Raw genomic sequence first — 24,264 nt, forward strand, 5'->3', positions numbered from 1 at the left:
ATCATTTTAAATTTTTTGGCCAATTATTGAATAAGTTTTTTAAGTCTCTGTTTTAATTGTACATTGTTATGGTTTTATGTTGGCTGAGTCCTTCGGGAGAAGGGCGGTATAAAAATCTAATAAATAAATAAATAAATAAATAAAATTGAAATAACATCCTTTTGTGTAGCTCACTAGGCAGTTACGAATTGGATTGAATTTATATCAACATGTCATCACACATGTTTCAACTTCTAGTCCTTTTTCACTTGCCATATCAGATTTAGTTTATTTCACTTTATTTTTATTTCACTTTATTTTTTTATTTTATTTTAATTTTATTAGATAGATAAAAGATAGATAGAATTCTTTTGAATTGGCCAAGTGTGATTGGACACACAAGGAATTTGTCTTTAGGGCATATGCTCTCAGCATACATAACAGAAATGATACGTTCATCGAGAACCATAAGGATTGGGGAGAAAAAATGTATAAGTATTGGTTACCGACGTAAAACTGTTGAAAAGAAAAAAAATGCTAAAATTTCTTTTTGTTTTAAAAAAAGTTTAATAATATTTTTTTTAAAAAAAGAATCATAAGGTACAACACTTAAGGATAGTCACAGGGTACAAATAAGCAATCAGGAAACAATCAATATCAGTATAAACCATAAGGATACAATCAACCAAGTTACAGTCATACAGTCATAAGTGGGAGGAGATGGGTGATAGGAACGATGAGAAGATTAATAGTAGTGCAGATTTAGTAAATAGTTTGACATTGTCAGTGTTGAGGGAATTATTTGTTTAGCAGAGTGATGGCATTCGGGGAAAAATGTCCTTGTGTCTAGTTGTTCTGGTGTGCAGTGCTCTATAGCGTCGTTTTGAGGGTAGGAGTTGAAACAATTTATGTCCAGGATATTATTTCTACAGACTAACAGTTGGAAGGGACCTTTGAGGTCTTCTAGTCCAATCCCCTGGTCAGGCAGGAAGCCCTATACCATTTCAGACAAATGGTTGTCCTTCCTCAAAGCTTCCACTGTTGGATCATACAATATTTCTGGAGGCAGATCATTCCACTGATTAATTGTTCTAACTGTCAGAAAGTTCTAGCTCTTTTTAAAAAAAATTTTAAAAGCATTTTTTTTTACTACCGGTTTGGGAAAGTTGGCCACACCCATCCAGTCACATGACCACCACCACCAAGCCACACCCACAGAACCAGTAGCAACAAATTTCACCACTGCATTTGAGCCAATATCCAAAAGATCATAATAGGGAACCAGAAAGCTACATGATCAAAATCAAATTCAATGGATATATTGAAAAGAAGAAAGGACTTGGTTAGAAAGAAAGAATCAAGAAAAATGATCATAACACAGCAACATAAGCATTTCTTTTGGAATGGGTTAGTAATAAATCTTAAAAATGATAAATATGGTACACAAATACTTTCTTGACAAAAATAAAAAATAACTAGTCCCTATTCCTAAAACTTTATATGCAGTATTTTTCCTACAGACAGCATTCTTTCTATTTCTTTTTTAAGCAATTTCTCTGAGCCAGTAATATCATATGATGAACTAATTTCTCTTTGTGAGTTGCTCCCGGTGGTTGAGGTCAGGACGCAAAACAATGATGTAGCATTTTGGAAGGAATATGCATCCCATTAATGCAGCGCTGGAGGACAAGATGGAGAAGACCTCCACAGCTACCATGGCTTTGCCTTTTGTGCTCAGATAGGCTGGAAAGAAGGAGATCCAAACACTGCAAAAGGCCAACATGCTGAAGGTGATGAACTTGGCTTCATTAAATCTGTCAGGTAATTTACGGGCAAAGAAAGCCACAATAAAGCTGGCAATGGCCAAGATACCCATGTAGCCCAAGACACAGTAGAAGAAGAAAGCTGACCCCTCATTGCATTGTAAAATCATTTCTTGGAGCTCTGAGTGCATATCCAACTCAGGGAATGGGGGAAATGTCGACAACCAAAGAATACAAATAAATACTTGGATGATGGAGCATAAAAAAACAATAGAAAAGGCCAATCTTTTCCCCACCCATCTCCTCACCTGAGATCCTGGTTTAGTGGCCATGAAAGCCACAACCACAGTGATGGTTTTGGCCAGTATACTCGAAATGGCCACTGAGAAAGTGATGCCAAACATTGATTGTCGGAGAAGGCAGGTGACTTCTCCAGGTTGGCTGAGGAAGAGCAAAGAGGAGAGAAAACAGAGCAGAAGACAGACAAGCAGAGTGTAGGTGAGGGACCGGTTGTTGGCTTTGACAATGGGAGTATCCCTGTACTTAATAAAAGTTCCAAGGACCCATGATGTCAAGAAGAAGAAAAAAAGGGCTGCTGAGGCTGAACCAATTCCTAAGGTTTCTTCAAAAGTTAGAAAAACCAGCAGTTTCAGGATACATCCATTCTTTTCTTTATTTGGATAATGATCTTCTGGACATTCAAAGCAATCTTCCATATCTGGAAGGAAAATCAAGGATATTTTTTTCATCTAGGCTTTTCATATTATTGAGGGGTTGTTGATGGTCTCTAAGCTTCCTTGTTCTCTTGCAGATGTTTCATTACCCCAAACTAGACACCATCACAGTGTTAGCAATGAGTGCTGCTTGCTGTCAGTTTATATTCTGGTGTTTGCCTGTCTATCCACATAGACCACATAGATCCACATAGGGACCTTCTTAGAGAATCTTTGGTTGGACTGTTTACTGATGGCTCTTTGGCAGTTTCTTGATTAAGGTATTTTTTTTACTTGATTGTTGGTCTGAAGTTAACGTTGGAGTTAATCTATGCTGTTCTGGGTGCTGATTACTGGTGGAGAGGTGCTGTAATCTTTTTGTTCTCTTTTGGTCTGATTGATTGCCTCTTTTGCATAGGCTGTAGATGTTGTTAATATCTATGTGTCTATTGATGGCTGATTTGTCAGAGTGCCAGGCGTCTAGAAATTCCCTGGCATTTTGGGACTTGGCTTGGTCTAGGATTGTCCCATTTTCCCAATTGAAATTATAGTTAAATCTGTCTATGTGTTGTGAAATTAAAGAATTTTCTTCATGTCTTCTGACTGCCAATTGGTACTCGTGTATGCGTTCTTTCAGTCTTCTGCCTGTTTGTCCTAAATAGCAGTTGTTTCAGTTCTTACATTGCATGTTTACATAACTCCTGTTTTTCTTCTGGGATTGCTCCGTCTTTTGGTTTGCTTAGGATGTTTTGAAGGGCTTCAGTTGGCTTGTGTGCTACTACCCTGATTCCATGTGGTTGTATATTCAGTTCGTGGTTTTTGAGATATTCTTGATGTATGGCAGTATAATTCTTTTTAGGGTTTGTGTTGGTTGTGCTATATTGGTTTGAGTGGTCAGAGTTCTTTTAAATAAAATTTTGTGGGTATCCATTTTGTCGGAATGTATAGATGCTCCATTTCCTTTTTCTGTTTTTCTGCATTGTGGAAGTATGTTTGGGCTAGTTTAAATAAAGTCCCTTACACTGGATACCACCACAACTGACAGCAAACATCAGTCCTTCCTAGCACTAATGATGTTACCTAAAACTTTGAATGATGAAACTTTGGCAACAAAACCAGCAAGCTCAGAGAGCATGAAGGACCCATCATTCCAACCCTGAGCTACAAATATTCTGCTTTATGATTGAAAAATCATCTTAATAATTTTATGCATCCTAGTAGGTTATTAACGTTTGATTAAGTCTAACAAGTTTTGGTAGAATTCCTACCCTACCATTTTGATTTGAAATTTTCCTTTCTGGGCATGGAAAACAGTCATAGCAGCAGAACTGATCCCCCTCGATCCCTTTCTTCCAGGATCCAGGGAAACAGGGGTCATTGCATCGAGAAAGTGGAGGAACCTGGTGATAAAATAAAAGAGTTTGAAAGGGAGATATTTAAAATAATTTGAATTTTTTCTCCTGCAGGGAATTATTTTTGACTTCCCAAAAGGCCCTGAATTTAACAACTTTATCCACAACCTAAAAAGATGTCGAAATTTTAAAAGTAGAAATTAAAATGATGTACAAAAGTTCCTGTTTGAAGGGCAGGGGAAACACATCATTGCAAATAGTGACAATCTCATGGAAACATGGTGAGTCTTGTGGAAATACAAACCTAATAGGTAAACATGGTATTGTAATGTAATTTTTTTACATTACATTGCAGGGTCAGTTTAATGAGTTCTTGATCATCAACAACATTTGAAAAGAATGTTCCATTGTTTCTTTAAGATCCAGAAATCAGATTTTGAAAGACACTAGGTTCAATATGGGATCATAATGGATAAAGGCATGGTCAATTCACTAATTTGATACCTGGTTAAAAGCTGTATTCCATACAATCATATCATCATCAATGGATAATTCCTTCCCATTTGGAGCCTGTGGATCCAGCTTTCCAACTCTAACTCTCTGAAAGGATCTGTTTGGAAATGTGATCAAGTTGGTGAGGTCGAATCCACCTCTTGCTTCCCCTTTCTCATTCAGAATCACTCTCTCCCTAGCTGAATTGTTGAAAGAAATGCCTTGAAGAAATGGATGGAGCTACTTGAAAGAGAAGAGAGAGGCAATTGAAAGCAATTTAGTAGAGAAGAGAACAACGTATTCAAGTTTCATTCACTCATTCTTAATTCTTAATATATTATTCCAATATATTATATATATGTACAGTATGCTTAGAAATTTGATAATCAATATTGCACAGAAATGTACATATCCACTCCATTATTTATTTGATATTATTTTAAGGAAAGGTATAGGAATAAACTGAAGAACAATGAAAATATGCTTGTGGAACTACATCAAGTCCTTCAATTATGTATATGTACAATACTTAAACAAATAATCAAGATAAATTATATCTAATCTTTCCTCACTGGTACAAGGCTATTTGAGAGTCTGATTAATTTTTTTTAGCCAAATTTTAGAATCTGAGACTTAAGCATTCTTTGATAGATAAATGAGAAGCAGAGACTATAGCAAACAAAGAGTTGTTTCGAACTATGCATGGCACATCTAAGAAGGACCACCACTTCATTCCTCTAAATCTCTGGTAGAGACAGAAAGCTCAGCTTGTCATTCAGGACAAGTTCATGAGCCGCACAAAAGTTCTTGGATAATTGATTATATTTTGGAAGAGACAATGAAACATAAAGTAAATTATCATGTTAACTAACTTTTATTGTGCAATGTATGGTGATTTATTAAATAACTCCTATTGATACCTAAATCATGATTTTTATACCAGCTTCTGAGTGATCAGAATAGAAGAATACCTGAATGACAAAATAAGAACACAAACCAATTTTTCTGTATCTTTTTTATAAAACACAAGAGAGTTGGAAGGGATCTTGGAGGTCTTCTAGTACACCACCCTGCTCAAGGAGAAGACCCTACAACAATTTAGACAAATGATTCTCCAGTAACTTCATTAAAATCTCCAGTTATTTAGCCCAGGATTTCTGAAGGCAAGTTTTTGCATTAATTCATTGTTCTATCAATTAATTCTTCCCTATTTCTATATTTTTCTCATATTTAAGATGATTCTACTTGCAGAAAATATTAAGGCTTTCCAGAATGGGTTAAAAACCTAATTCTACATCAAACTGCTCACTGAAATAAAAGAAGAGTCCAATTCAAAGAGAATACCTGCCAAGACTGCAGATGTAGAAGATCAGTCTTTTTACTCATCATAGTTTTCTTCCTATTGAACCCCAACATGTGTAGAGCCTGCAAAGCATGAGCCACAGCATAAACAGCATTGTAGACACTGTAGCTTTGGCCAGTCATTTCCATTTCAAATATAGGTGCAGGAAGATCCTCCAGCTTCATCTCCCGAGTGCATTTTCTACTCTGCATTTCTTGTAACTCTGGTTTTAGAAATGAACAATCAAATGATTGTTCCCAAACGTTCTGCCGAAACCCATCTCTGTAGCCTGAAAGAGGATTTATGGTCCGAAGAAACTCCTTGAAACCTACAACTGCTGTTGAATGAACAGTGAAGGAAATAGCCCCATGGAACATCTTCAGATCCAACATGATTTGAATGCCTGACAGTACAAAATCAATCTGTGCAGTCATGATCCACACCTTTCTTAATAATGTAGCTTCCTTGTTTTCAGGATCTACCACAAATGTTATAAATCTTAGCCATGTAATTATACAAGCTTCACCATAGACAAGAAACACATTTGCTTTACTATTCATCATATTAAGAAAAATAATGGAGATCATTTGAGAAAGTTCTGAGAATCTTTCAAAGTGGAGTTGTTGAGGAAGCCTTTCTATAAACGCCGAACAGATTCCATTCTGTGAAAATAAGGGCTGCATTTTCTGTAAGAAATTTTCTCCATTGTTGTTATCAACAGAAAATATCCCAATCCACGTCCACTTGAAATGATGAAGCAGTTGGATGATCCCGATGTACTGATGATCCTCTTTGGGGACCATGAAATAAAGTGAAGAGAGCTTATTGGTCTGAAATAACTCTTGGGCTAATGAGCCGTATGTCAGCTAAAAGAAAAGTAGTATTCTTTAGAGTCTTTAGATTAAATTTAATTTTCCTATCTTGTTTTCATATATACTGCGCGAGTGGTAATGGGAGCCGCTCGTGGCTCCCACGTAACACCACTGCTCCATAGTCTGCACTGGCTTCCTGTAGTCTTTCGGGTGCGCTTCAAGATCCTGTTTACCACCTTTAAAGCGCTCCATGGCTTAGGACCTGGGTACTTACGAGACCGCCTGCTGTTACCTTATGCCTCCCATCGACCCGTACGCTCTCACAGAGAGGGCCTTCTCAGGGTGCCGTCCGCCAAACAATGTCGGCTGGCGGCCCCCAGGAGTAGGGCCTTCTCTGCGGGAGCACCGACGCTCTGGAACGAACTCCCCCCTGGCTTACGTCAAGTGCCTGATCTTCGGACCTTTCGTCGTGAGCTAAAAACATATTTATTTATTCAAGCAGGACTGGCATAAATAGTTGATTTTAAATTGGGGTTTTAGTAATATTTTAAATTTTTAAATATTTTAAATTATCGGCCGTTTAGTAATAGTTTATTTTAAATTCTTTTAATTGTATATATTCTGTATTTTATTCTGGCTGTACACTGCCCTGAGTCCTTCGGGAGAAGGGCGGTATAAAAATCTAATAAAATAAATAAATAAAATAAATAAATAATAATATATCTAGGGAACATTTTTCCCTAGCGTTCTTTTAGGAATATAGTGACAAATTTCTTGGAGTAGAAGACCTCCAATGTTCCTTCCAATTCTGTTATTCTTAGGATGTTCTCCTTGTGTGAAAATATTTAAAGCACACGGACTAAATCAGCGTTCACCAACCAGTAGTCCACAGATCACTGGTGGTCCGCGAAAAAATGTTGGTGGTCCGCAGTGCACTTGGGATGACCCGAACCCGAACACGAACCCGAACACGAACACGAACACGAACACGAACCCTAACCCTAACCCTAACCCTAACCCTAACCCTAACCCCTTGCACCAATATTTCATTCCAGCCGGTGAGGGCTGCACTACACAGCTGCAAGTTTCTTCCATCCCTTGTTGATGCTCCTGCACCTCAGTTTCTCGGGGTGACTTCCTCTCAACCCCAAGACACTGGCTGGACCATGCAAAAGAGTGGGGGGGGGGAGAGAGAGAAAGAGTGGGAAAGAGAAAGAGAGAAAAAGAGTGGGGGGAGAGAGAAAGAGAATGAGAGAGAAAGAGGGGAGAGAGAAAGAGAATGAGAGAGAAAGAGGGGAGAGAGAAAGAGAATGAGAGAATGAGAGAAAGAGAATGAGAGAGAGAGAGAAAAGAGAGAAAGAGAGAAAGAGAAAGAGAGAAAAGAGAGAAAAGAATGAGAGAGAAAGAGGAGAGAGAAAGAGAATGAGAGAGAAAGAGGGGAGAGAGAAAGAGAATGAGAGAGAAAGAGGGGAGAGAGAAAGAGAATGAGAGAGAAAGAGTGGGGGAGAGAGAGAGAGAAAGAGGGGAGACAGAAAGAGGAGAGAGAAAGAGAGGGAGAGAGAAAGAGAGAATGAGAGAGAATGAGAGGGGAGAGAGAAAAAGAATGAGAGAGAAAGAGTGGGGGAGAGAGATAGAAAAAAGATGTTGCTATCCGTCAGCAGCCTACGAAGCTGGCAACAGAGTCGGACAGCGATGAGGCTGAGGTGAGATCAGGGCCATTGGGAAGTGAGGTGCGGTCTCCAGAGCCTCCAGAGTCTGATAGTAGTGAGGCAGAGGAAAGGGAGGAGCCTATTTTTAATGCACGCATGAGAAGAGTTGCCAGAAGGCAAGAACAGCTCAAGCAGAGAGGATAACTCGGGAGTAGGGCCAAGAGATGATTAGCCCCTCCCATAAAGGCTTAAAAGAGACCAGCACCAATGTTTCAGTTTGCTGGAAAATAACTTTGTAGCTGCATCCTCTGCTTTGTGAATATCATTACCTACAGATGATCCCCATCCCGTTAAAGACCTTGGAGTTTTCATGTCAAATGATCTAAGTGCCAAAGCCCACTGCAACTACATAGCAAAAAAGGCTCTAAGAGTTGTAAACCTAATCTTGCGTAGCTTCTTTTCCAAAAACACTACACTACTAACCAGAGCATATAAAACATTTGCTAGACCAATTCTAGAATACAGCTCGCCTGTCTGGAACCCTCACCACATTTCTGACATCAATACAATTGAGCATGTCCAGAAATATTTTACAAGAAGAGTTCTTCATTCCTCTGAAAACAACAAAATACTTTATCCCACCAGACTTGAACTCCTAGGCTTAGAAAACTTGGAACTCCGTCGCCTTCGACAAGACCTAAGTTTAACTCATAGAATCATCTATTGTAATGTCCTTCCTGTTAAAGACTACTTCAGCTTTAATTGCAATAATACAAGAGCAACCAATAGATTTAAACTTAATGTTAACCGCTTTAATCTAGATTGCAGAAAATATGTCTTCTGTAACAGAATCATCAGTGCTTGGAATACTTTACCTGACTCTGTGGTCTCTTCCCATAATCCTAAAAGCTTTAACCAAAAACTTTCTACTATTGACCTCACCCCATTCCTAAGAGGTCTATAAGGGGCGTGCAAAAGCGCACAAACGTGCCTACCGTTCCTGTCCTATTGTTTTTCTTTTCTTCTTCCTATATATATATATATATATATATATATATATATATATATGCTTATACCTTCTAATATTTACTCATATATATATTTATATACTATATAATCTTTTTGTATGATGCTTACATATATTGTTGTGACAAAATCTACCGTTCCTGTACTATTGTTTCTTCCCCTATATATATGTGTGTTTATAGTACCTTGTTTCTCCTCATATATATGTTTATATATTATATAATCCTCTATGTTATACTTGTATATATTGTTACGACGAATAAATAAATAAAAAATAAATAAATAAAATCAATCAATCAATCAATCAATCAATCAATCAATCAATCTTTGTTTTTGTGACTTCTGGACATTTACCAGGAAGGGCCTTTGGCAGTTTGCCTAATTGGACTAAGGTTTGTGAGATAACTGAATAATCTGTTTTTTGGAGGAATTTGTTTTACTTTGAGTTGAACGATGCTGGGAATGAAGTAATTTCCAGCTGTTTGAATAAAGTTTATTTTTCTACGGACTGAATTTGTTGCTACCTACTTGGGCCTGGGTACAAAAGGAGAGGGGGGAGAGAGAAAGAGAATGGGAGAGAAAGAGTGTGGGAGACAAAGAGAGAAAGAGGGGGAGAGAATGAGAGAATAAGAGAGAAAGAGTGGGAGAGAGGGGGGAGAGGTGGAGGGGTGGAGAAAGAGAGAAAGAGAGAGTTGGGACAGTGCCTGAAGGACCCCATCCCATCACTGGGAGTCCAGGTGCTTCAATAAGCGGTGCGCTGGATTCGTATTAGTGGTCCCCGGGATTTAAAATTATGGACTTGGTGGTCCCTGAGGTCCAAAAGGTTGGGGATCCCTATACTAGATCAATTGTTTTAATAGAAGCCATTCAAATGTCCCCTCAGGTATTGATCCTTGTTACTCACTTCCTGTAACTGGCATTGTAGTTTCAGAAAAGAAGGCCAGGTGGTAGACCTTAAACCATCCAGAACATCTTCACAGAAACCTAAGCCTAATGTTTGATTCCCATTAATTATTTCATAACAACCATAAGAATAAGAATTTCTGCTCAACCTCTTCAGAACTTACTTGTGGAATCTTGAAGAATCCTACAATTTCAGCTATATAAGATGATGTGACAAAATCCAGTCCCCCAATGACAGCCATGAGATTCTTCTGGTTATCACATTTGTAGTTAGGAATAAATTCCTGGGATTTGAAAAGGAGGTCCAGAGTGGTGCGATAGGTCATCCTTGAATTGTAGTAACTGTCATAGATGTGGAACCCAAGAGTGACGTTAGGTAAGATCTGGGAGTCCTCATTGATCTCCTTCACAGCAAAGGCCAAGGCAAGGATGTGCTGGTAGAATTTGATTATTACACTGCAAATGATTTAAATACCCCAGTTGAAAAAGGAAGTTGGCAAATTCTCAAAAGGTGGCATCATTTCTATATGAAATAGCAAACATTATCTTAAGCTTACTAAATGTTCTTCAAAATAGTTTTTCACCAAACTTTCATACATTATATAACAAACACTTCGCCATAAAATAAAGAAAAAGATTTATTCCATAATTAAAAGCATTTGAAAGATAGACTTGGATTAGATATAAAGCCTCGATTTATACTGAGATCCTTTCACTTTCTTAAGGAATTTTTGGGAAACTGAGTAACATTCGAAAAAGGAAAAAAGAATCCTTACTCCGGTATGTCATAAGTTGTTATACAAGGAGGCTCCTTAAAACTAATTTGAAAAAGGTTGTAAACAATATGAGACATCATCCCACCAATGATGAGGTCCCCAGGTTGGTACCACTCATGTGGAACAAGGAAAGCATCACTTGCAGGGCAGCTCAGAGTCACTATTTTCTTCACCAGGAACACTAGAAGGAACAACATCTTCCCTCTTGAAAATGTCTGTGTCTTTCATCGCAATTCATTCCAGGTTTACATCTAACATCTTCTTTTTTGGAAATGTCTCTCTTGCATCCTCACCTCTCCTACCCCGGAGGGAAGTTTGTATGATTTCAATGGTTAACCCAGGGATTAATTCAAAGTTGATGTCTGAGGGTGCACCCAATCACAAAATCCACCATTCTCTATTTGAAGATCTTTGAGAGTAGAAATTGGTGCTTGAATAGTATCAGTGTTTGAAGAGATATTCTGGCAGGGGAGAACAGAGGGAGGATACCTGTAGCAAGGACTCTGACAAACAGCCATTTTTATCCTTCTGAAAATCCCCTGGGATTCAAGATATGTTGATTGTTGTTGAATCAAAATATCCTTCTCTGCAGTCTTTGATGTTTTTGAAGAAAATACGGTGATTCCCGCAGGATATAATTACTTTGTTTCTGATGGAATAGTATGTGGCTGAAGTTTAAGTGCCTTTTTAAATGCACAATTGTTAATACACTGTACGGAAGGGAATTTGCAGTACCGAAATTCATTTAATAATAAACGATGAAATTCTTGCTGTTGTTCTTTTCTCTGATAGCCGTGTCAAAACGTGAGTACATAATTGTAGAGGAAGCAACAATATGATTTTTTCCCCTGGCGTACGTGAATTCTAATTTTTATTTCTCTTACTTCTTTCTGACGTACAACTTGTTTCATCGGGGCGGGAATTGTAAGACCAGGGCAAAATCTCAATTTGCTCTATATTTGCTCTAAAAAGCTACCTGTGTCTCCCTAACTGATAGTAACTATGCTTAGATTTGGTCTATCAGCCTCCAGGGAAAGGATAGATAGCCAAAACCTACCTCTAAGATGGATGCCAATGGTTTTCATCTTCTCTTCAAAGCCACACCACCATTGCTTCAGACCACTCTAAGAATGAGTTTACCTGTTAGTTGAGCTCCTTGTCAGCTGCTGACACTGCCGTGTATTATTGTGTTGGAGAACCAAACTATGCCATCAAGTGTGCACACCATCCTCCTCCTATTTTCTTGACAGAAACAACCCTGTGAGATTGTTTGGGTAGAGACACAGAGTGACTATCCCCATGTGACCCAGTTGACTTTCATGGCAGGACTTGAACTCATAGTCTCTTGCATCCTAGTCAAGTGCCATAAACCACTAGACCAAATTAAAGTTTGTTTAAAGATAGAAATTACAGAGAAATCTCAATGAAAGAAGCAGTGGAATACACTTCCTGACTCTGTGGTCTCTTCTCAAAATCCCCAAAGCTTCAACCAAAAACTGTCTACTATTGACCTCACCCCATTTCTAAGAGGTCTGTAAGGGGCATGCATAAGAGCACAAGAGTGCCTACAGTTCCTGTTCTATTGTTTCCTTTTGTTATATCCAATTAATATCGTTATTACATACTCATACTTATATATATTTATTTATTTATTTATTTATTATTTAAATTTTTATACCGCCCTTCTCCCAAAGGACTCAGGGCGGTTCACAGCCTGATAAAAAATACAAAATAATACAATATAAATACGATTAAAATATAATTAAAAAACTTATTAAATTGGCCACGGTTAAAATTTAGAATAAAACCCATTAAAAACCCATAAGTTTAAAAACTAACCCAGTCCAGCGCAGATGAATAGGTGAGTTTTAAGCTCATGACGAAAGGTTCGGAGGTCCGGAAGTTGACGGAGTCCTGGGGAGTTCGCTCCAGAGGCGGAGCCCCCACAGAGAAGGCCCTTCCTGGGCGCCGCCAGACGACACTGTCGCCCGACGGCACTGAGGAGTCCCTCTCTGTGAGAGCGCACGGTCGGTGAGAGGTATTCGGTAGCAGCAGGCGGTCCCGTGATAGCCCGGCCCTATGCCATGGAGCGCTTTGAAGATGTTCACCAACACCTTGAAGCGCACCCGAAGGCCACAGGTAGCCAGTGCAGCCTCGCAGGATAGGTGTCACGTGGGAGCCACGAGGGCTCCTCTATCACCCGCGCAGCTGCATTCTGACTAACTGAAGCCTCCGGATGCCCCTCAAGGGAGCCCCATGTAGAGAGCATTGCAGTAATCCAGACGAGGGCGTCACAGGCGTGAGTGACTGTGCATAAGGCATCCCGGTCTAGAAAGGCGCAGCTGGCGCACCAGGCGAACCTGGTGGAAAGCTCTCCTGGAGGCGGCCGTCAGGTGGTCTTCAAAGACAGCCCGTTCATCAGGAGCGCCCAAGTTGCGCACCCTCTCCATCGGGGCCAATGACTCGCTCCCAACAGTCAGCCGTGGACTCAGCTGACTGTACCGGGATGCCGGCATCCACAGCCACTCCGTCTTGGAGGATTGAGCTTGAGCCTGTTTCTCCCCATCCAGACCCGTCGGCTTCCAGACACCGGGACAGCACTTGATAGCTTCATTGGGGTGGCCGGTGTGGAAAAAACAGCTGGGTGTCATCAGCGTACAGCTGGTACCTCACACGAAGCCACTGATGATCTCACCCAGCGGCTTCATATAGATGTTGAACAGAAGGCGAGAGAATCGCCCTGCGGCACCCCACAAGTGAGGCGCGGGGTGACCTCTGCCCCCGTCAACACCGTCTGCGACCGGTCGGAGAGATGGGAGGAGAACCACCGATAAGCGGTGCCTCACTCCCAATCCCCAACCGGGCGCAGCAGGATACCATGGTCGATGGTATCGAAAGCCGCTGAGAGGTCTAATAGGACCAGGGCAGAGGAACAACCCTATCCTGGCCCTCAGAGATCATCCTGCACCAAAGCCGTCTCAGTGCTGTAACCGGGCCGGGCCGGACTGGAACAGGTCTAGATAGACAGTTTCCTCCAGGTGCAGGGAAACTGATATGCCACCATACTCTCTACAACCTTGCGCGGCGGGTTGGAGACGACGATAATTACCTAAAACAGCCGGGTCCAGGAAGGCTTCTTGAGGAGGGCCTCACCACCGCCTCTTTCAAGGCGGCGGAAGACTCCTCCAACAAAAGCACTCGTAATCCCTGGAGCCAGCCTCGTGTCACCTCCTGAGTGGCCAGCACCAGCCAGGAGGGGCACGGGTCCAATAAACACGTGGTGGCATTCAATCTACCCAGCAACCTGTCCATGTCCTCGGGCCACAGGGTCAAACTCATCCCAAACAATATCACCAAGACCACCTCAGGCGCCCGATCGCCGCAATTTTGGTCCAGACCGTCCCAGCTGAGCGATTTTATCGTATAGATAACCGTTAAACTCCTCAGCACGTCCTGCAACGGGTCATCCCGCTCCCCTGGTGAAGGAGGGAGCGGGTCACCAAACAGGGCAGCTGGGCGGTTATCTGCCGGCGCAATGAGGGAGGGCGTAGCAACGCCGCTTCCTCAGTGCCACTAGGTAGGTCCTAGTATAGGATCTAACTAGTGTCCGATCAACCTCTGAGCGGCTGGACCTCCAGGAACTCTCTGGGCGTCTTCTCCGGCGTTTCATCCCCTCAGCTCCTCGGAGAACCAAGGGCGGTTGGGATCTCGCGCGGGTCAGAGGCCGAGGCACGACACAGTCTAAAGCCCCAGCCGCAGCCCGTTCCCAGGCTGCGGCTAGTTCCTCTGCCGTGCCGTGAGCCAGACCCTCAGGGAATGGCCCAAGCTCCGTCCGGAACCTCTCTGGGTCCATCAGGCGCCTGGGACGGTACCAACGTAATGGTTCCGTCTCCCTGCGGTGTTGGGTAGCGGTCAGAAAGGCCAGGCGAAGGAGAGTGATCTGACCATGACAAAGGCTCTGTGACTATATCTCCCAAGTCCAGATCCTTCAACCACTGACCAGAGATAAAAATCAGGTCCAGTGTGCCTCCCCCGATGTGAGTAGGGCCATCCACTACTTGAGTCAGGTCCAGGGCCGTCATGGAGGCCATGAACTCCCGAGCTACTGTCGATGGCAGCCAGCAGATGGCAAGTTAAAGTCCCCATGACTAAAAGTCTGGGGTCTCCACTGCCACCCGGCAAGCACCTCCAGGAGCTCGGGCAGGCGGCTGTCACGCAGCAAGGAGCCAGGTGCGACCAGCAAGCCCATCTGACATCTATGACCCCACCTCACAAGAGGATTCACACCCGGCAATCTGAGGTACAGTGGTCTCCCTCGGCTCTAGACTCTCTTTAATAACAACCGCCACCCCACCCCTACCCTGGGCCTCGGCTGATGGAATGCACGGAAACCCGGTGGGCACATCTCAACCAGGGCACGCCCCTTCAGTGCCCAACCAGGTCTCCGTAATTTATAATATCCGCGGCACCCCTGAATCAGATCATGTATTAGGGGCCTTTGACGGACCGTGCGTTGCATAACATCAGGCGAAGGCCCAGGCTCTGAGGGTCTTGACCATCCGGGGAACGGAGAAGTCAGGATCGGGGCACGCGATCGCCTGTATACATCGAACGCGTGACCCCTAAACCGATCGTCGATCCCCTTCCGCCATATCTGCCCTCCCACTTACCGTGCAGATGGACTCACCTCACACAAAGGAACACACTCCCCATAACCTCCGAACCCATTTGATAGTCGCCACGAGCATGCGCTGGAACTGGTTTCCCTCGACGGGCTACCCCATCACCCACCCTAACCCTCCCACCCACCCCAACCCAAACCCGTCGGTTTCTCCCCCTTAAAATTTCCATTAAAACTCCCACCCGCGGGTTTCCCAACACCCGCCCCTACCCTCCCACCCTTAAAATCCTCACCCTTAAAATCCCCATTAAAACTCCCTTAAAAATCTATTAAAACAATTAGTTAAAATCCCTAAGTCTCCTGGATTTAGTATGCCAACTCTCGGGTTCCAAAACCCCTCAAGGTGGGCCTCGTAGTGTGGAGGCCAAACCTGAGAGAGGGAATCTCGCAGGGCAAGAAGGTCCGCAGTTGAAAATCTTCGCATATCAAAAAGTACGGTAAGCAGCCCATCAAAGCCGGTCAAGATGTCAACCACAGCAGAACAGGCTCTCAGGCTGGCAGGATGGATCGCGGACATCTAGGGCTCCATGGGGCCACTACTCCATCTCCAAACCCAGCGGCCACCACTCGTCCTAGGTCCAGATGACACCCAATCGAATCAGTCACTCTCCTCTGAGCCAGTCTAGCCAACCAATGATGTTTAAAAGACTATACAATATATATGCTTATATATTGTATAGTTATTTTATGCTTCTGCTTATTTATACTTATAAATAAATAAATAAATAATATCAGATTCTTTCTCTGAAGTTGCATGACAAGACTCTTCACCTAGAATCCTGTCGTGTCCCACTCCCCCTCTGACTACTCGGTCTAGGAAGTCTGTATCAAGCGTGGCCAGAAGCCTCTGCAGCTTTGCCAAATTCCTTTCAGATTTCTCAGGACAGGCAGGAATCCAAGTTGTGACTTCAGCAAACTAGTTGAGACTTTGCTTGACTCAAGGAATGCCAAAAGCAGGTCCTTTATATAGGCTGTGGGGTGTGGCTCCATGACTCAGCATTTATCCAGGCCTGCCCCTCCCTTCCTTCTGCTGACGTCGCCTCTCAGGTCTCCGGAAGCGAGGATCTTCCCACTTTGAATTGTTTTCTGCTGTTTAAGAAAGGGAGGGGTCAGAAGGAGTAGGCCTGAGCAATTCCAATCCGTGGCCAACCTCCCACGGCTGAGCCAAAGGAACACACGCCGCATCAGTGAGGTTTGTTTGTTCATTCCTGACATCCTGTCCGGGCATGGGGCCAGGGCCGGGGGCTGGAGGCATGACAGGCCGTTCATCTTCATTATCAGACTCAGAGTCTGATAGCAGACCTGGGATGAGACGGGAGGGGCCCGGCGGAGGAGAGGAGGGAGGACGAGGCACATCAAATCCCAAATTTATTCCTATTCATATACTGGTTCCCCCTCCAAAATCATTGTGAGAGGTGGTGAGAACATGTAGTGCTTAGAGGCTCTTCTTTGAGCAGCAACACATGGTGAAAAACTGGAATTTGAAAGGAACTTCCCCTCAGCAGTTCCAAGAAGATTCTAACCTCCATTTGCACTCTGATACAGGTGGCCTCAAGAGCTCTCAGGGAGAATCCTAAGACCAGATGACTGCAAAGAAAATTGATCCTGCCAACCGTTCCGCCATCCAGTCAGAACTGATCCCTTCATAACTCAAACATCCTGCTAGAACCAATGAAGTTTCTTGGATATGAAGTGAAATTTTTTCTTCCTCAAGGAAAAAAAATCAGTCGTGTTTCCCTTTGAAAAAACACCTTTAAGGCTACCGTGACTGCTCTGCAACAGAAAATGTAGCACCAGAACTTCCATGTGTGCCAAGGATACTGTCCATGTTCCAACTAATCAGCCGTATGTCAGCTAAAGAAAAGTAGTATTCTTTAAGTCTTTAGATTAAATTTAATTTTCCTATCTTGTTTTCATATATACTACAGTGGTAATGGGAGCAGCTCGTGGCTCACTGCTCCATAGTCTGCACTGGCTTCCTGTAGTCTTGATGCGCTTCAAGATCCTGTTTACCACCTTTAAAGCGCTCCATGGCTTGGACCTGGGTACTGAGACCGCCTGCTGTTACCTTATGCCTCATGTCGCTCTCACAGAGGGCCTTCTCAGGGTGCTGTCCATAAACAATGATTGGCGGCCCCAGGAGTGGGGCCTTCTCTGCGGGAACACCAGCTCTGGAACGAACTCCCCTGGCTTCACGTCAAGTGCCTGATCTTGGACCTCGTGAGCTAAAAACATATTTATTTATTCAAGCAGGACTGGCATAAATAGTTGATTTTAAATTGGGGTTTTAGTAATATTTTAAATTTAAATATTTAAATTATACGTTTAGTAATAGTTTATTTTAAATTCTTTTAATTGTATATATTCTGTATTTTATTCTGGCTGTACACCGCCTAGTCCTTCGGAGAAAGGCGGTATAAAATCTAATAAAATAAATAAATAAAATAAATAAATAATAATATATCTAGGAACATTTTTCCTAAGCGTTCTTTAGATATAGTGACAAATTTCTTGGGTAGAAGACCAATGTTCCTTCAATTCTGTTATTCTTAGGATGTTCTCCTTGTGTGAAAATATTTGCACACGGACTAAATCAGCGTTCACCAACCAGTAGTCCACAGATCACTGGTGGTCATGAAAAAATGTTGGTGGTCGCAGGTGCACTTGGGGCGACCAGACCGAACCAGAACCCGAACCCAGACCCGAACAGAACACGAACACGAACCCCTAACTAACTTCTTGCAATATTTCATTCCAGCGGTGAGGCTGCACTACACAACTGCAAGTTTCTTCCATCCCTTGTTGATGCTCCTGCACCTCAGTTTCTGGGTGACTTCCTCTCAGCCCCAAGACACTGGCTGGACCATACAAAGTGGGGGAGAGAGAGAAAGAGTGGGAAGAAGAGAAAAGAGTGGGAGAGAGAGAATGAGAGAGAAGGGAGAGAGAGAATGAGAGAAAGGGGAGAGAGAAAGAATGAGAGAAAGAGTGGGAGAGAGAGAGAAGAGGAGACAGAAAGAACGAAAGAGTGGGAGAGAGAGAAAGAGAGAGAGAATGAGAGAGAAAGAATGAGAGGGAGAGAGAAAGAATGAGAGAGAAAGAGTGGGAGAGAGATGAAAAAGATGTTGCTATCCGTCAGCAGCCTGAAGCTGGCAACAGAGTCGGACAGCAATGAGGCTGAGTGAGATCAGGGCCATTGGGAAGTGAGGTCAGGTCTCCAGAGCCTCAGAGTCTGATAGTAGTGAGGCAGAGGAAAGGAGAGCCTATTTTTAATGCATGAGAGAGAGTTGCCAGAAGGCAGAACAGCTCAAGCAGAGGATAACTCGGGAGTAGGGCCAAGAGATGATTAGCCCCTCCATAAACTAAAGAGACCAGCACCAGTGTTTCAGTTTGCTGGAAAATAACGGGCTGCATCCTCTGCTTTGTGAATATCATTAACAGATGATCCCATCCGTTAGACCTTGGGTTTTTCATGTCAAATGATCTAAGTGCAAAGCCCACTGCAACTACATAGCAAAAAGGCTCTTGGTTGTAAACCTAATCTTGCGCTAACTTTCCAAAAACACTACACTACTAACCAGAGCATATAAAACATTTGCTAGACCAATTCTAGAATACAGCTTGCCTGTCTGGAACCCTCACCACATTTCTGACATCAATACAATTGAGCATGTCCAGAAATATTTTACAAAAAGAGTTCTTCATTCCTCTGAAAACAACAAAATACCTTATCCACAGACTTGAACTCCTAGGCTTAGAAAACTTGGAACTCCATGCCTTGAAGACCTAAGTTTAACTCATAGAATCATCTATTGTAATGTCCTTCCTGTTAAAGACTACTTCAGCTTTAATTGCAATAATACAAGAGCAACCAATAGATTTAAACTTAATGTTAACGTGCTTTAATCTAGATTGCAGAAAATATGTCTTCTGTAACAGAATCATCAGTGCTTGGAATACTTTACCTGACTCTGTGGTCTCTTCCATAATCCTAAAAGCTTTAACCAAAAACTTTCTAATTATCACCCCATTCCTAAGAGGTCTATAAAGTTTAAAGCGCTACATTGCCTACCGTTCCTGTCTATTGTTTTCTTCTTCATATATATATATATATATATATATAACATATAATATATAATATAATATATAATATATACATATATATATAAGAATTATTGTTGAATCTTAAAGAAAGAGAAAATTCATCTTGTTTTGTTTACATATCAGTTAGAGGCTAACATTGTCATTGAGTGGATGGTATGAAAATGTTTGTATTCAAACCAGATTGAGCTAGCTGATGTTTTCAGAAAGGTCTTCTATATAACCCAGTCCCTGGCTTGACCTCACAGCTTTTCCTGGGTGATCTGACATCTGACTCTTGATTCTCCAACAGATGCAAGACCCAGGCGGAGATCTGTGTTCAGCTGTCCACACTTCCACTTCTGAGGCATAGTTTCAGTGATGACAGAACCAGGAAAGTTTTCTGAAGAGCTGTGAGAGTTTGAAGGCTGGACGAGGATCAGAGAGAATGTTTCAGAAAAGAAGTCTTGAAACACTGGAGGATCTGAAATGATATGAGGATTCCTGGTTTCTGTCTTGGAGAAACAAAACCCAAGACAGAGAGCAAGAAACACAGTCCCCATATATAAAAGGCACCACAGACAGAATCAGAAGATCCTCCACAAACATAACATCAAGACAGCATTCTGCACAAACCAAAAATATCCACCATCCTAAGAAACCCAAAGACAAAATTGAGTTAGAAAATCAGAGTATATGAAATATGCACCGCCTGAACATACATTGGACAAACCAACAGAAGAATCACGATTGAAGAACAAGAACTCATTCAAGAGGAACAACTTCTTCCTGGTCCAACACCTTAAAGCCCCAGGACATATATTGACTTTAAAAAGACCAGAACTATCGCCAAAACTGAACACTTTAACAACAGAATAATCAGAGAAGCCATCGAGATAGAAAAACGCCCACACAGCATGAACAAACGAGATGATACCTCATACCAGCCATTTGGAAACCTGTTATTGACAATGTCCCTAACACGAGGAATGACACAGACCCACACCACGAGGTCCACACAGGATGTCACCACCACACATCCACCCAGAAAGCACACCCAAACCCACACTGATCAGGAAGCACACAAGGACCAGAAGCCAGACCGCAGCTGCAACATTAGCCATTCAAACCTCCAATCCATACATGCAGCAGACTGACACCCAAGAAGATGTAGCACACCACAAAGAAACAGCAGCAGCAGCTCACCAGCTCAAATCTGCAGCACAGATTAGACTGAGCACAACCAAGACCAAACACAGGAACCCCAGCCAATCAGAGCACAGAAAAATCCAATCAGAGCACAGCCAAGCTCCCACCCAATCAGTTCAAACCCCACTAGCAGTTAAAAGGAAGAAACAGCTGATCACACATTGCTCAGAAGCACTTGAAGCCTGAAGATGAAATGAGACTTAAACTATGACACTTCCTTTTACAGGGAGAAAATAACAATAAGACCTATCAAACACCTGAAACCACAGAAAACATATATATATATATATATATATATGCTTATACCTTCTAATATTTACTCATATATATATTTATATACTATATAATCTTTTTGTATGATGCTTACATATATTGTTGTGACAAAATCTACCGTTCCTGTACTATTGTTTCTTCCCCTATATATATGTGTGTTTATAGTACCTTGTTTCTCCTCATATATATGTTTATATATTATATAATCCTCTATGTTATACTTGTATATATTGTTACGACGAATAAATAAATAAAAAATAAATAAAATCAATCAATCAATCAATCAATCAATCAATCTTTGTTTTTGTGACTTCTGGACATTTACCAGGAAGGGCCTTTGGCAGTTTGCCTAATTGGACTAAGGTTTGTGAGATAACTGAATAATCTGTTTTTTGGAGGAATTTGTTTTACTTTGAGTTGAACGATGCTGGGAATGAAGTAATTTCCAGCTGTTTGAATAAAGTTTATTTTTCTACGGACTGAATTTGTTGCTACCTACTTGGGCCTGGGTACAAAAGGAGAGGGAGAGAGAAGAGAATGGGAGAGAAAGAGTGTGGAGACAAAGAGAAAGAGGGGAGAGAATGAGAGAATAAGAGAGAGAGTGGGAGAGAGGGGGAGAGGTGGAGAAGAGAGAAGAGAGAGAGTTGGGACAGTGCCTGAAGGACCCCATCCCATCACTGGGAGTCCAGGTGCTTCAATAAGCGGTGCGCTGGATTCGTATTAGTGGTCCCAGGATTTAAAAATTATGGACTTGGTGGTCCCTGAGGTCCAAAGGTTGGGGATCCTATACTAGATCAATTGTTTTAATAGAAGCCATTCAAATGTCCCTCAGGTATTGATCCTTGTTACTCACTTCCTGTAACTGGCATTGTAGTTTCAGAAAAGAAGGCCAGGTGGTAGACCTTAAACCATCCAGAACATCTTCACAGAAACCTAAGCCTAATGTTTGATTCCCATTAATTATTTCATAACAACCATAAGAATAAGAATTTTCTGCTCAACCTCTTCAGAACTTACCTGTGGAATCTTGAAGAATCCTGTAATTTCAGCTATATAAGATGATGTGACAAAATCCAGTCCCCCAATGATAGCCATGAGATTCTTCTGGTGATCACAATTGTAGTTAGGGATAAATTCCTGCGATTTGAAAAGCAGGTCCAAGGTGGTGCGATAGGTCATCCTTGAATTGAAGTAACTGTCATAGATGTGGAACCCAAGAGTGACGTTAGGTAAGATCTGGGAGTCCTCATTGATCTCCTTCACAGCAAAGACCAAGGCAAGGATGTGCTGGTAGAATTTGATTATTACACTGCAAATGATTTAAATACCCCAGTTGAAAAAGGAAGTTGGCAAATTCTCAAAAGGTGGCATCATTTCTATATGAAATAGCAAACATTATCTTAAATTTACTAAATGTTCTTCAAAATAGTTTTTCACCAAACTTTCATACATTATATAACAAACACTTCGCCATAAAATAAAGAAAAAGATTTATTCCATAATTAAAAGCATTTGAAAGATAGACTTGGATTAGATATAAAGCCTCGATTTATACTGAGATCCTTTCACTTTCTTAAGGAATTTTTGGGAAACTGAGTAACATTCGAAAAAGGAAAAAAGAATCCTTACTCCGGTATGTCATAAGTTGTTATACAAGGAGGTTCCTTAAAACTAATTTGAAAAAGGTTGTAAACAATATGAGACATCATCCCACCAATGATGAGGTCCCCAGGTTGGTACCACTCATGTGGAACAAGGAAAGCATCACTTGCAGGGCAGCTCAGAGTCACTATTTTCTTCACCAGGAACACTAGAAGGAACAACATCTTCCCTCTTGAAAATGTCTGTGTCTTTCATCGCAATTCATTCCAGGTTTACATCTAACATCTTCATTTTTGGAAATGTCTCTCTTGCATCCTCACCTCTCCTACCCTGGAGGGAAGTTTGTATGATTTCAATGGTTAACCCAGGGATTAATTCAAAGTTTATGTCTGAGGGTGCACCCAATCACAAAATCCACCATTCTCTATTTGAAGATCTTTGAGAGTAGAAATTGGTGCTTGAATAGTATCAGTGTTTGAAGAGATATTCTGGCAGGGGAGAACAGAAGGAGGATACCTGTAGCAAAGACTCTGACAAACAGCCATTTTTATCCTTGTGAAAATCCCCTGGGATTCAAGATATGTTGATTGTTGTTGAATCAAAATATCCTTCTCTGCAGTCTTTGATGTTTTTGAAGAAAATACGGTGATTCCCGTAGGATATAATTACTTTGTTTCTGATGGAATAGTATGTGGCTGAAGTTTAAGTGCCTTTTAAATGCACAATTGTTAATACACTGTACGGAAGGAATTTGCAGTACGAAATTCATTTAATAATAAACGATGAAATTCTTGCTGTTGTTCTTTTCTCTGATAGCCGTGTCAAAGCGTGAGTACATAATTGTAGAGGAAGCAACAATATGATTTTTCTAGCGTCGTGAATTCTAATTTATTTCTCTTACTTCTTTCTGACGTACAACTTGTTTCATCGGGGCGGGAATTGTAAGACCAGGGCAAAATCTCAATTTGCTCTATATTTGCTCTAAAAAGCTACCTGTGTCTCCCTAACTGATAGTAACTATGCTTAGATTTGGTCTATCAGCCTCCAGGGAAAGGATAGATAGCCAAAACCTACCTCTAAGATGGATGCCAATGGTTTTCATCTTCTCTTCAAAGCCACATCACCATTGCTTCAGACCACTCTAAGACTGAGTTTACCTGTTAGTTGAGCTCCTTGTCAGCTGCTGACACTGCCGTGTATTATTGTGTTGGAGAACCAAACTATGCCATCAAGTGTGTACACCATCCTCCTCCTATTTTCTTGACAGAAACAACCCTGTGAGGTTGTTTGGGCAGAGACACAGAGTGACTATCCCCATGTGACCCAGTTGACTTTCATGGCAGGACTTGAACTCATAGTCTCTTGCATCCTAGTCAAGTGCCAAACCACTAGACCAAATTAAAGTTTGTTTAAAGATAGAAATTACAGAGAAATCTCAATGAAAGAAGCAGTGGAATACACTTCTTGACTCTGTGGTCTCTTCCCAAAATGCCCAAAGCTTTAACCAAAAACTGTCTACTATTGACCTCACCCCATTTCTAAGAGGTCTGTAAGGGGCGTGCATAAGAGCACAAGAGTGCCTAAAGTTCCTGTTCTATTGTTTTCTTTTGTTATA

The 24,264-nt window shown here is 41.7% G+C and overlaps 1 protein-coding gene across 1 annotated transcript; it reads right to left on the minus strand.

Moving 5' to 3' along the window:
* Nucleotides 1-1,561: 1,561 nt before the first annotated feature.
* On the minus strand, nt 1,562-22,904 carry LOC131197065 (vomeronasal type-2 receptor 26-like). The gene is made up of 7 exons (XM_058180682.1): nt 22,816-22,904; nt 22,065-22,356; nt 19,833-20,080; nt 10,196-10,487; nt 5,644-6,507; nt 3,729-3,855; nt 1,562-2,460 (listed from the first exon to the last, which is right to left on the minus strand). Exons 1-7 carry the CDS (start codon nt 22,902-22,904, stop codon nt 1,562-1,564), a joined length of 2,811 nt encoding a protein of 936 aa, XP_058036665.1.
* Nucleotides 22,905-24,264: the final 1,360 nt, after the last annotated feature.

Source organism: Ahaetulla prasina, chromosome 4 (genome assembly GCF_028640845.1).
Source record: "Ahaetulla prasina isolate Xishuangbanna chromosome 4, ASM2864084v1, whole genome shotgun sequence".
In the NCBI taxonomy this organism is placed as follows: Eukaryota; Metazoa; Chordata; class Lepidosauria; order Squamata; family Colubridae; genus Ahaetulla; species Ahaetulla prasina.

Excerpts from the sequence above, each read along its gene's own strand:
- LOC131197065 (XM_058180682.1), bottom strand. The coding sequence starts at position 22,904 with ATGAAAGACACAGACATTTTCAAGAGGGAAGATGTTGTTCCTTCTAGT. Across the intron at positions 20,081-22,064 it reads GATTCTTCAAGATTCCACAG|ACAGAAACCAGGAATCCTCA; the intron begins GTAAGTTCTGAA and ends TGTTTCTCCAAG. Across the intron at positions 6,508-10,195 it reads GATTCTTCAAGATTCCACAA|CTGACATACGGCTCATTAGC; the intron begins GTAAGTTCTGAA and ends CTTTTCTTTTAG.